The sequence below is a fragment of the Leopardus geoffroyi genome, chromosome B4 (genome assembly GCF_018350155.1).
Source record: "Leopardus geoffroyi isolate Oge1 chromosome B4, O.geoffroyi_Oge1_pat1.0, whole genome shotgun sequence".
NCBI classification, from domain to species: domain Eukaryota; kingdom Metazoa; phylum Chordata; class Mammalia; order Carnivora; family Felidae; genus Leopardus; species Leopardus geoffroyi.
Window position 1 is genome coordinate 41088039 of NC_059341.1, and position 12887 is coordinate 41100925.

The 12887-nt window shown below is 54.0% G+C and overlaps 1 protein-coding gene and 1 long non-coding RNA gene across 2 annotated transcripts; one reads left to right on the top strand and one right to left on the bottom strand.

The window, feature by feature from the left end:
* Positions 1 to 117: 117 nt before the first annotated feature.
* TNFRSF1A (TNF receptor superfamily member 1A) lies at positions 118 to 12495 on the bottom strand. The gene is made up of 10 exons (XM_045462752.1): positions 11952 to 12495; positions 4453 to 4606; positions 4075 to 4203; positions 3725 to 3874; positions 3411 to 3489; positions 2126 to 2199; positions 1889 to 1999; positions 1555 to 1583; positions 1125 to 1383; positions 118 to 1013 (listed from the first exon to the last, which is right to left on the bottom strand). Exons 1-10 carry the CDS (start codon positions 11988 to 11990, stop codon positions 697 to 699), a joined length of 1341 nt encoding a protein of 446 aa, XP_045318708.1. The 5' UTR covers positions 11991 to 12495; the 3' UTR covers positions 118 to 696.
* LOC123590012 lies at positions 1906 to 2378 on the top strand. Its single transcript, XR_006708558.1, has 2 exons — positions 1906 to 2020; positions 2200 to 2378. It is a non-coding gene; the product is annotated as an uncharacterized LOC123590012 (long non-coding RNA).
* Positions 12496 to 12887: the final 392 nt, after the last annotated feature.

Below are 12887 nucleotides of genomic sequence, written 5' to 3' on the forward strand. Positions count from 1 at the left end.
GTATCATGGTGGTGGGGTACCTGGCCCAAGCTCAGGGCTTTTCCCAGCCCACCCCCATCAGGATGGCAGTCTCTGCCCCAGCCTCCCACACCCACCACTCAGAAGGACCACCCCGTGCAGGAGCAGAGCTTTAATTCCAGAGTTTTAGTGTATTTACAAAAGTCCACAGCTCCAGCTGGCCGCCCCATTGTTCTGTGCCTGCCCCTGCCTTCGGACAGGTCAGCTCACCCTGTGCTTGTCCAGGCAGGGGGCAGAGGCGTGCCCAGTTTCTATTAGTGTAACATAATTGATAAAAAAGATTGCTTATCTACTGTGGCAACAGCCCAGGGATCACCCAGAGGCCCCGAAGCTGCGTTGCTGGGTTTTCCAAACCCAAAGTGGGTGATGAGGCATGGCGCCCCTCATCTCTACAACCACAAGCTGGGGCTCCTGGCACACTCAGCCTCTCTCAGGATCACACGCACACATCTGTCACACACACAAGGCTGACCCTCCGTCAGTGCTCCGAAAACGGAGAAAATTCTGTGTACACTGAGGGAGTAGCACCAAGTTGGTGGCTGCCAGCTCCTGCCTGCCCCTTCGTGTCCCTTGTCCAGAAAGAGGGGATCCGGAGGGCACCTCGCACCGTCCTTCTGGGCCGCCCCGCCTGTAGGCAGCGGTCCTCAGAGCAGGCCCCTCACGGGGCAGGGCGTGGCCTCACCGGAGGAGGCGGGGCGCGGGCGACAGGGAGGCGGGGGCGCACAGCGCCTCCTCGATGTCCTCCAGGCAGCCGAGCAGGTCCATGTCGCGGAGCACGCGACCCAGCAGCTCCAGCGTGGCTTCGCGTCGTGGCGTGCGTCGCCGCCAGGCCGCCAGCATGCTGTAGTGCGCCTCGCGCAGGCAGCGCCCGTTCTGCAGCTCCAGCCGCTCGATCTCGTGCTCGCTCAGCCCCAGCCGCCGCACGAACTCCTTCCAGCGCGACGGGGGCACGCCGTCCACCACCGCGTACAGCGTCGCCGGGTCGGCGGGATCCGCTGCGAGGAAGCCCGGCGGTGAGCCTCTGGCCGCGGAGGCGGCCCCGCCCGTCCCCTCGAGCGCACGCGCCCTCAAGGAGCTCCACCCACCTGTCCCTGCAAGGAGCTCACCTTCTGGGCGTTGAGTGTGGGTGCTGTCCTCCCACTTCTGAACTGGGGTGGTGATGGGGCTGGAGGCTGGAGCCGCGGAGAGGATGGGGCCAGCCCCCTGGTAGGGTGGAGCCATCTCTCTGGAGACGGATGCAGCCCTCAAATTAGCCCAGTCGCTAGGAGTGAAGGTGGGGCTGGGAGTGAAGGTGGGGCTGGGGGTGAAGGTGGGGCTGGGGATGGGACTGAAGCCTGGACCTGTGGCCAGGGGCTGAGGCTCTCCCTGAAAGAGAGAAGGCACAGCGTTAGTGGAGGAGAGGACAAACAGCCCGAACCATCTTTATTTCTGGAGGGGGGTTGGAATTAAGGGTGACCGAGGGTCATTTAGGTATTACAAGACTGTAATGGACAATCAGCGGGAAAGACTGGGGGTAGGTTCCTGGTTTCATCTTACCTCTTTTGTAGGTGTTGATTTCCCACAAACTGAGAAAAAAGAAACCAAGCGTCACAAATTTCACTTCCTCTCTCAGCCCTGGCGCCCATACCGGGGCTGGCCCTGGGGACTTGTGGTGACATGCTTCATGGCCAAAGTGGCCCCAGGGACAAGAGACCTACTGATGCATTGTGACCTCTCACCAAGCCATCAGGGCCACCTCCTGCCAGCGGGGTCCTCAGCAGCAAGCTAAGGGGACACTCCTCATTTCCCTCCATGCTGATCCCTCTCACCCACTCAACCCCCTCCCACATCCCCCAGCAGCAAGCTTTCCCCTCCCAAGGGCCCCACTCACCAATGGAGAAGAGCTTGGACTTCCGCCGTTGGTAGCGGCACATTAAACCAATGGAGAAGGATAAAACGCAAATGCCGAAGAAGATCACGAGAGGCAGCAGCACTGTGGTGCCTGGAGGCGAGGCAGATTGTGGTGAGAGGAGAAGGGAAGCAGGAAGGGCAGGGCTGGCTGGGTAGGTGGAGGGGTGAGGATTAGGAGAGGGCAGGTGAGCATGGGAAGCGGGTTATTTCTCTTCACCTGGGTCCTGAGGGTCCTTAACAGTTTCCACAATGGGTACGCACAACTTCGTACATTCTGTGTTTTTCTTACAGCTGAAAGAAGAGATCGCACAGGTACGTAGGGGCCCTCCCACAAGAGGAAGACAGGGGAAAAAGGAAAAAGAAGAAAACTCCACACTGTTGGAAATTTCTGCTTTCCAAACATTTTAGCTATCTCTTGAAATAATGGAAATTAAACCTCTCCTGACTCAGAGGAATGAAACGCAAGCCAATCACAAAATCATTTCCTTTTAGAATTGGAAGTAATCTCAAGGAGGCTGTGTAGAAAGAACTAATTCAAAGCAGTAAGGGGCAGGGTGTGAATTCCAGTCCATTCGTTGGCTGGCACTGTGACTCCAAGCTGTCTGGGTGACTCCAAGTGACTGGAAGCTGTCACTGGGCAGCAGGAGTAATGAGAACTCCATGGGGGGCTAGAAGGAACTTGGGAAGGTCAATGCTCCGCAGGAAGAGGCGACCTCACAAACTCACAGTGAGAACCACATGGAATGAATGTAAAAGCTCTTTGAAGGAGAAAAGACACTTAGTAGAAAAAGAAAACAAATAGTTTGGTGTTACTTTATAGCTGTACAGCTTTGCCAAGTGGATGTCATTATCCTTACTTTAAAGGTAAGAAAACTAAGGTTCAGAGATGTTAAGTAGCTTGCCCAAGGTCACACATAAGTGGCTAGGCTGAGATTTGAACTTGTAGAGCCCTCAGAGTTCCTTCTTTGCAAGCAAGTATGCCAGAATAGAGTCGAAAGAAGTGAGGAGGCCTGAACAGAGACTGGGGAAGAAATACCATACTGCCTCAAAGATGCCATCACTAAAAAGCACCACCATTTACTTACTACATACACACACAGAGCTGCCAGTTAAACCATGATACATCATCAATTGTAAGATGCAGTCTGATTTCAGAGACATGAAAATGTGCATCCTAGAATCCATGAACTATATGTAGTAGACCCTGTCACCCCAAAATCCAAATGTCTAAGTTCAAAGAACTGCAAGTCCGTGGAGTATGAGCCTCTATTCCCAAAGACTTCTTCAGATTTTAGGAACAATTCTGGCGGGGGGTCGGGAGGGCAGGAAGAAGGACTGTCTGGTGTTTTGACACCAAGAGTCAACCAGTCAGTAAGAACCAGAGCATCCTGGGCTGTCTCCCTTGCCCTGCTGGTGGCTCTCACCTGCAGCCACCCCATTCGCCACCCCACCCCAAGCCCCCTCACCCGATCCAGTGCCCAGCAGCCAGTGGAGATACTCACTTAACACAAGAGACACATTCATTCCCTCTTAGAAAGAACCCCGCGTGGCAGGTGCATACAGTATTCTGTGTCTCCTTGCCTGTGGGGAGAGATACAATACAGCTAGAGGAGGGGCACCCTGCACCAAGGACCACAGGGAAAGCTAGGAGGGGCAGGGGGCAGATGGCCAGAATGGTCCCACAGACTTCGGGAGTGGGAAGGAGAGGAAGTGTGGGGTCAGGGGGCTGGGGTACAGAAAGGCAGAGGCCTTTCTCCTGAGACAGGGCCCACCCTGGGGCGGGGAGCAGGGCCGGGCTATGGAGAGCTGTGCTCACAGGAGATCTGCACCGTGCCGTTGAGGCAGAGGCTGCAGTTTAGGCACTGGAAATGGGTTTCACTCCAGTAATACCGGTACTGGTTCTTCCTGCAGCCACACACGGTGTCCCGGTACACTGTGCAAGGAGATATCTCCACCTGGTACATTTCTGGAGGGGGGAGGAGACAGGGTGTGAGCACAACCCCCCCCCACCGTGTGTGTCTTTCTCTGTACACATGCCCACACCCCTGCACTCAATTATGCATGCATATTCCTGTGTTTGCCCTCACACACAGACAGGCGAGCCCACTGCTCTAACACATCCGCCTGACATTCCATTTAGAGCCCTCGCCACCTCCTGAGACTCACCTTTTCGGCATTTGGAGCAGCTAAGGCACTGTCTGAGGTAGTTCTCTGAAGCAGTAAATGTGCCATTTTCACATTCTCTGCAGTCCGTGTCCAGCCCTGGGCCTGCACAGTCATTGTACAGGTAGGTCCCTGTGATGGGGGATCAGTTAGGTTGCAGCGGGAGCTCAAGGAAGGAGCCCTATGCTAGAGAGAATAGCCAGGGCCACGCCTCTGAAGTCTGTAAGAGAGGAAAGAAGGGAGAAAATCCCAGCCCAGAAGAGGCAGCAAAGTTAGGAGCCTGGAGGTCAGAGATCCCCAAGTTCTAGAATATCTGGAAAAAGCAAAGGAAGAAGCAGGACCCCGTAACTGAGGTGATTCACTGTTCCCACTTTCTCCTACCTTTGTGGCACTTCGTACAGCAAATGGAATTATCTTGAGGGTGAATATATTTTCCTTGGGGACATGGAATAGCTCTCTTCTCCCGGTCCCTGAGGTGAGGGACCAGTCCAGTAACCCTTAATGGGTATATTTCCACCAACAGAGCCAGAAGTACCTGGGGAAGAATCAGACAGAGGAGATCCTATCAGGAGAGGGAGGGTGGGAACCCTAGAAGTAGCAAGTTCAAAGCCTTCCCAGCTCAAGTCCTTTCTCAGTGGAACATTGCCCCCGGGCCATTCCTGCTCACAAGGGATATCCTTCCTCTAAGCTTAGCTAGCCCCATGTGATCTCGTGCTTAATTCTTCTCTAGTTGTTCTGTGTACTAATTTTTTTGTCCCTCCAAGTTAAGACTAGTAGACCCCAGGCCTGGACTGTATTTTATCCTTATTTTCCCATAGCAGTTAACAGTGCTGGACACAGGGCGGGTGTTTAAGGAATGTTTTTTTTGATTGGGAACTGGTTACCTCAATTGGGGCCCTTACTTCCAACAAGGAGCCTTAAGGATATTAAAGTGGTGTTTCTCCTTCTGGGTGCTATGTTCACAGTGTGTTCACTTTGTAAACATCCACAGAGGTGAGCAGTTAGATCTGTGCACTTTCCCGGATTGCGTAATTCCAGTAGAAAGGGTATGTTTATAAAATCAGATTGGAGGGGGCACCTGGGTGGCTCAGTTGGTTAAAGCGTCCAACTAGACTCTTGGTTTCGGCTCATGATCTCACGGTTCACGCCCCATATCTGCTCTGCACTGACAGCAATGGAGCCCGCTTAGCTGGGATTCTCTCTTCCTCTCTCTCTGCCCCTCCCCTATTTGCGCTCTCTCTCTCTCTTTCAAAATAAACAAATAAATAAACAAATAAATAAAACTTTAAAAATAAATAAAATCAGATTGGAGTGGAAGTAAGTGACGTTTCTGTGGGCACCATTTGTAGGGAGTGGGCAAAAGGAAGAGTTTCTTTATAAATCTGTATCAAAACCTCACTCAGGATTCTGCCCTCAGACCTCATGCTGCATCCCCTTCCACCACTAAATCTGCACAAATACCCCAGGTTGGCCAGGGCAAACGGGGAGGGCAGTAAAAGGGAAAGTTTCAGGGTGGGAATGAGGTAGGAGATTGACAAAGTTTAGGTCCAGGCAGGATTGGAAAAAGGCATGTAGGTTACATACAATGTATGTATCCAGAGGCTGGTGATCGGGCTCAGGTGACCATCAAGTCAGGAGCTGAGGATGGGCCGTGTCCTGATGCCCTTTGCACACAGGGGCATTCTGAGAGGTACCTTTTACAGCCTCAGGGCAAGCCGTCAGCAGCTGAATCACTTGCCCAGTTCTGGCTTCAGAGCCAGGGACAGCAAAGCCAGGAGTCAGTGTTGAGCTCCAGCCTAGACTTTTTTCCTTGATCTCTTAATCAGCCTCTTTCTGGCTTTCCCTGGGTCTTGATTTTCCTTTTTTTCCCTCTGCTATAAGAGCTGCTTTATGTAAAGATAAGAGGATGTCCTCAAAGCATGTTAAAATTGGAGAAAAACAGACTAATCTGATCACAGAAACCCCAGTCCGAGACAGGACAGCACAGCAGCCCACAGCCCGGTAGGCAGGCAGGCAGGTCGTGCTTGCCCTGAGTCACCCTCTGGGAGACACTGCAGCCTGGAAGCTGGAGCCTCAGCCACAATCAGAAGCCACACTGAGAAACAGAGCAGCGGCCAAGGCAGGGCTGCGCTCCCCTACTCAGAGAGCAGTCCCCTCCCTGAGCCACTCCAGCATGCGGTCTCCCCTGAACAAGACAGGGGCGTCCAGGGCCACAGGAATAATTCAGGGTGGTTATGGGAAGAACTTCCCAATCCTGAAATTGTGGTTCCTTTCCCCAAAGAGCTCTCAGGACCCAAGGTTACTGGCACTTGAAATTCCATGCAGGGCCCCCTCCTGCAGGAGCAAAGCCAACCGGCAGAGACAAAGTCAGGAAGAAAAACTGGGGGCTCCAGTTCTGCCTCCCCCCACCCGCCACAGCATTGGTGGGGAGCCTTTCAGGGACCACAGGCCTGTGAGGAGTAAGCTTCCAAGGAAGGACGGAGGGAGGGAGGGAGGGAGAGAGGCTTTCTCAAGCCTAGCATCCCCCTGCGTCTCCAGCACTTTGGGGGTTAAGTCAGATCCGGGAAAGAGAAATCTTTTCCCAGCAACTCCGCCCAGTGACTCAGGCCAGGGAGGGAGGGCATCTAGGGGAAGGGAGATGGAACCAGCAGCTTCCCCAGCTCCTCAAGGGTCATGAGTCAGCACGAAGGCTGAAGGGACCAGCCAGCAATGAGAACCCCATCTGAGCCCTTTCTCCTGTGGGCCAGGCTCTCCTTCCAACCCCCACTTGGAGCACACTTCCTCCCCCTGCCACCCTCCCCTTCAAAAGAGTCGGCAACAGACCCCTGTCCCACTTGGCCCGCATATTTCGGGAAATGGCCCCCTCTCCCAATCCATCCCAAAGGGAAGTCTCCTCAACCCCTGGCTTCCTCCCAGCGGGTCACTACCCACCCCCACTGAGGGGCCACTCAGCTCTTTCTCCGCCCCTCAGCATCCTTCCTTTAGACCAGGCCCCACCCGGGCTCCTCCTCCCCATCCAACCAGTCCCCAACCGACCAGCCCTTTCCCTGGATTCTCACAGGAGGCCCCTGACACCCCCCAGTTCCAAAAGGAAGTAAACTAAGGCTGCCCTCCCACCCGGGGTTCACTGCATTCCCACAGCCTGACTGATTCTGGCCAGTTGGATTGGGTTTGGGGACCTCCCTGGGGTCCCCAAACAATCCTTAGGAAATAAGGCCAGTTCTGAGTCTCCATGGCCCCTCCCTGCAAGCCCACTGGCAGCACAGGAAAAACTCCAGAGCCCTGAACGCCCACTTCCAGGAGTAAGGAGGCAGGCAAGAAGGGATGTAAGACAGCCAGCACTATTTCCCAGGTCTCTCATAGTCCCCAGCAGTGCCCCAGCCAGCCTGCTCTTGACCCCTCCTAGCCAGGGCCTCAGGCCCCCACCAGTCGGCACCAGCTGGCTCTGGGGAGCGTGTCCTTCTTAGCAGCTGCACCTTGCAGCTGAATTAGGAGGTGAGCTCTGAGAGCAAAGACCCTAGCCAGCCTGCACCTGTCGCCTGGAGCAGGGGAAGGGCAGGAAGCTGGGAGGTGCCTGGGGAGAGACAGTTGAGGGGGTGGCCCAGCACCCCTCCAACTCCCCCACAACTTCCGCTTGGGGAGACTTTAAAGTGAGACTTCCTGTACCAGGGCTGCAGAGGGGGCGGAGAGGATGAGAGCAGAGCGACCCTGTGGTCTAACCCTGACCCGGCACCTCATGACCTAGCTGTGCCCTTCCCCTGCATTAATTTGTTCACGAAATTAAAATGTGTTTGTTTCTTTAATGTCAATCTTCGGGGAGCTTATGACAGCTTCTCCTCCAAGAGCTCGGTTGAGATCCCACCTCCCTCCGCTGAAGCCCTCCATTAATGCCACTTCCTCCTCTTGAGCTCATTAGATGCCCAGCCCCCTGTGAAGATCAATAACAGGAATTAACTACATCTACTTTGGGATCTTATTATAATATAATTATCCTGAGCGTGTAGATATGATCTCCCCGAAAGGACCATAAACTCTTATGAGATAAGCAATCAGAAAGAGCGTGTGTGGTCAGAGATAGTGTCTTATGGTCCTGGTATCTTCTCAGCCCCCAAAACCAAAGGAGCAGAATAATCATTGATTGGCCAATCTAACGACTCATCTGTCTTCCACTCCAGTCGAAGCCAGTGACTCCCAGAGAGGGAAATAGAAGAGTCAGGGCTCCCGTGAAGGAACATACTCATCTCCAGGGGAGAGTGGTCAAACTATGCCCACTCCTTCCCACACGCATGCACACACACGCACACTCCCTTTTGAGTATCACTGGTGAATGATCCGAAGGCAGATAAGAGTTTGAGAAGCCCTGCTCTAGTCTGTTAGGTACACACTTCATTTAGCTGTTCCCGGACCCTCAACATGCCCCAAACCTAGTTCATCAATCTCTTGGTCTAGACAAATGTTACACCACCAACTTCTCAGCACCCACAGTGTGAGAGCTTTGCCACCCTTCTCTCCTCAAGGTACCCCGTCCCGATCCTGCGGCCATCCAGCCTGTCAGTTCATCTCGCCAGTCCGTCTTCCATGATCTCTCAGTCCTGTCCATAACCATGGGTTGCCTCACGCTCGCATTATTGCAACTGTCTTCCAGCTGATGGCCCAGCCACCAGCCTCTTTCCTGCTCCAATCCATCCTACGCACTTTATCTGTGTTCATGCTTCAACTTGCACCCACATGTGTGGGAATCTTCTTCTCCAGAGCCTGACCTTGAACATCAGTTCCACACAAGTCACTCCTTCCCTGTGTGAATATTTGCAGAGGTACCTCACTGCTATTCTGAACACACTCCCAGCTGCCATGGGTCTTTCAGAGAACCGCTTCTGAATGAATGAATGAATGAATGAATGAGTGAATGAATTCCTCGAATTCCTCTACTTGGGACTACAGTCAAAGTCTCTCTTCATCCCCGCCCCCACTCCCTCCAATTTTCTCATTCTCACATCTTCTTGTTCCTCAACATGGTCCTTCCATCTCCAGCCAAGGTGTTCAGCTTCCTGCCACCACCATCCCCAACACAAAATCCCACCTCTCCATTCCCCTACTCTCCCTCAAACCAGTCTCCCTTCTTTCTAGCCACGCTGCCAGTCAGTGACTTTGAATCTCAACTCCAAATCCACTTTTCTATGAGGCTTTCCCTTCCTCATTCCATCTGACCAATGCCTGTTCCTCGAGTCATTCCATAGAGTTAGGGAGGATCACATGGGCACCAGGTCCCATATAGCTGCTAGGGACCTAGTGAATTCACGCCATGCTCATGCTATCGAGCTCTCAGCCAGGTCAGAGACAATCCATTCATTGTAGGCTCTGCAGTCTATGCAGGAGGGGTTCCTGGGGCAGAGACACCAGAGATGACGCCAGCTAAGCAAGAAAAAGCAGCTGGATGATGCTCATTCCCTTCCCTGGTCCTGCCTCCCATCCGTGTCCCAGGGCACCACATCAAAACGCTTTTGTGGATATTCTCGCCAGACTGTTCTGAGCTCATTTTTTTGCTGCAAGCCATCTTGGCTCCCAGACTGCAAGCTCTTTGAGAACAGCAAAATCCTAGGAGCTTTGCCACACTCTCTCCTGTATTCTTCTCCACTACCTCCCACACACACACACACACATATACTCTGGTGCGTTCGGTATTGTCCAGTGACAATTGAAAACAGCTCAGGCCTTTCATTCCTTCTCTTTCCCCTCCAGCTCCAAGCTGAACTTGGGTCCCTTCACAGCCAACCTCCCACCTGCCATCTTCCGCCCCTGCCACCAGGCACTTCCCTTTATCTCTTCAGGCCTCCTCTGTCTTCCAAGCACAGGAGCCCCCGAGTAATCCCTACTATACTAACAAAACAAATCTAACGCTTACTGAGTGCTTTCTATTTGCTAGACCTTATTCTTCTACTAGAATGTAGACTCCATGGGGGCAGAGATTTCGTTCACTGCTGTCACCCCAGCACTTAAAATAATGTCTAGCACAGACCCAGCACTTAATACTTTGAAGATCTAACATGCAGTAGACCCTTGAACAATGCAGAGATTAGGAGCGTCAGCACCCCCCCAATTAATCACAAATCCACGTATAACTTTTGACTCCCCCCAAAACTTAACTAATAGCCTACTGTTGACTGGAAGCCTTACCGATAACATCAACAATTGATGAACACATACTTTGTGTGTTATGTGTATTATATGCCGCATCCTTACAAGAAAGTAAGCCAGAGAAAAGGAAATGTTAGTAAGAAAATTAGAAGAAGAAAATATGTTTACAGTACTGTATGTAATGGGAAAGAAATCCACATATAAGTGGACGTGCACAGTTCAAACCCGTGTTTGTTCAAGGGTCAACTGTGTGTCAATCTATTTAATCTTCAAAACACCATTAGGAAGTAGTGATCGTTATATCCATTTTAGAGATAAAGAAACTAAGACATGAAAGGTTACGTAGCCTGCTCAAGTTCGGGCAGCTAGTCTGTGAGGGAGCCAGGATTTGAATCCAAGTGATGTACCCCCAAAGAGAGAAGAGAAGACAAGGCAGTCGGATGGGGGCTGAGGGAGCCTGGGAGAAGGACAGGCTTGAGAGAAGTCAAGAGGCTGGGGAGACAGAGGTGAGACAGTGAGAATAACAGTAAGAACTCAGGTTGAGAGAGAGGTGCTGCGTGGGGAATCACGGTCTGGAGACGTGGACTCTCAGCAGAAAAGAGAGGGAGAGGGAGGCACCAGAGAGAAAAAGGTTCAGAAAGGAGACTTCTGGGGAAACTGACAGAAAAGGAAGAAATGGTTAGGAGAGACAGGACAAGACCCAGAGAGGACAGTGCGGAAGATGGGGGCCAGAGACAGGCGGGGACCCAGGAGAAACTGGCCAACCACAGGCCAGGAAAATCCGCCCTGCTAGGTAGGGGACAGGGGCTCCCGGTATCGCACAGGCTGACTCCAGGACATGCAGGGAGATGGAGGATACACTGAAACAAGGCTGAGGCACAAGAAAGGGACATTTTCCAGTGACGAAAACAACTTTCTACTAACTTCCCCAAACTGATCTGTGGAAGAAGAAACGAAGAGATTGTTGTTTGGGTCTGTGGGGAGGGGGCTGAAGGCTGGCCACAGTGTCGGGGACCAGGTGGAGGCGATGGCAGCTGTCTAGAGTCAGTCCAACGGAGGGCACCCGCCTAGAAGCTGAGCCAGAAGCAGAGAGTGGGGAATGCCAGCAGGTGGGCGTCCTGGCCCTGGGGGGCTCTCCACTGCCCTGTCCCTATCCGGTTCCCACTCCACTCCCAAATACCCCCTCTCCACACGGGCACACACACACACAGCATCCCAAACTTACCCACCAGCCCATCTCCATTCCCCGACTCAGTTTCCCCCTTCACTAGCATCCAACTCCTACGCCCTGCCAAGGTTTGTTCAGCCAGAGCCCACGGCAGCCTCACCTCTCCCACCCCACACACACCGGCTGGCCAGCTGACCGGAGGACAGAACTCTGAATCATCTGGACTCCGAGAGGACGAAACGTCCTTCTTCCACTCCTTTCCTTACCCTTCCGAAATGCGCCCCGCCTCCGGGGATCACCTGCCCCCACATTCCTGGCCACCGAAAGCCCAGCAAACTTCCTTGGCTGTCCTCGGGTTCCCTTTCACCCTCGGCCTTGCCTCCGACTCAGAGCAGGCCTCAGAATGGGAAACCCGAACTTCTGGCCGAGTTTGAAGTTGGGCCACGCCGGCCGAAGGTCGGGGCCCGGGGCGAGGGCCCACTCCGGCGGCGGCGGCGGGGCGGCGCCCTCCCCCCTCCTCCCCCCCCCCCCCCCCCCCCCCGCCCCCAGCCCACTAGGCCCTCGTCCCGGGTCTTACCAGTGGCTGCAGCAGGCCAGGCACGGTGGGGAGGCCCATGTCCGGCCAGTTGTGTCTTCTCACTCCCCCATCAGGGCTCAGGCAGTGGCGGCGGCGGCGGCGGCGGCGACCGGAGTCCGGGATGCGCGGGGTCGGGAGGTCCCAAGAAGAGCCCGCACCCCGGGGAGGGAAGCTGAGCGGGATGGGGTTGGGGTGAAGGTCACCGCCTGATCCCAGGGACCTCACACCCCGAAGGCCAGAGCCGGAGCCGAGTCCGGAGAACTGGGAGAAAACTAAAGCAGAAAGGAGAGTGGAGGTAGAAGGGAAGGGAGAGTGGCAGATGGGGTGTTGCAACTTCGGGACAGGAAGAGCCTGGGGGAGGAGACAGGAGGAGGCGGGAGGAGGGGGCGAAGGTCTTTAACCCTTCGTAGCTCAGTCAGAGGCGCCAGAGTCCCGGATCCAGCAGCTTGGTGCCCGCAACCCACCAATCGGACCCCTCCCGAACCACCACCACCCCCCCCCCCCCCACGGCGCGATAAGCCCTTCCCTCCTCACCCAGTCACCCGGCCTTCCCCACGTGAACACCACTGGAACGATTCAGGGCTTTGGAGTCAAACTCGCTGGGTTTCAGTTCAGAATCCTCTGCCTTTGAGCTGGGTGGTCTGGGACAAATAACCAACATTCTGTGGGTCTGTTTTCCAGTTTGTGAAATGGAGAGAGAGCACCTAGCTCATGGGGTTACTGTAAGGACTGACTGAGACAGGACAGGTAAGCATATGATCCATGACAGGTACTCGGTGTTCCTTAAGAACTCTTCCCTTAGCCCCAGAGTTCTCCACCGACACCCCAAATCTCTCGCTTTCTTGGGAATTTACCCCTCCGACCCAAACTCAAACTTGGAGTAAACCCAAACCCTAGTTTTCTGCCCTCACTGGGGCCCTGATACCCCACCCCCCC

Coding starts and splice junctions, on each gene's coding strand:
- TNFRSF1A (XM_045462752.1), bottom strand. CDS start 11,990: ATGGGCCTCCCCACCGTGCCTGGCCTGCTGCAGCCACTG. Junction 4,204..4,452: donor CTGTACGAAGTGCCACAAAG/GTAGGAGAAAGT, acceptor CCCCCATCACAG/GGACCTACCTGTACAATGAC. Junction 1,584..1,888: donor GTCCAAGCTCTTCTCCATTG/GTGAGTGGGGCC, acceptor CTTTTTTCTCAG/TTTGTGGGAAATCAACACCT.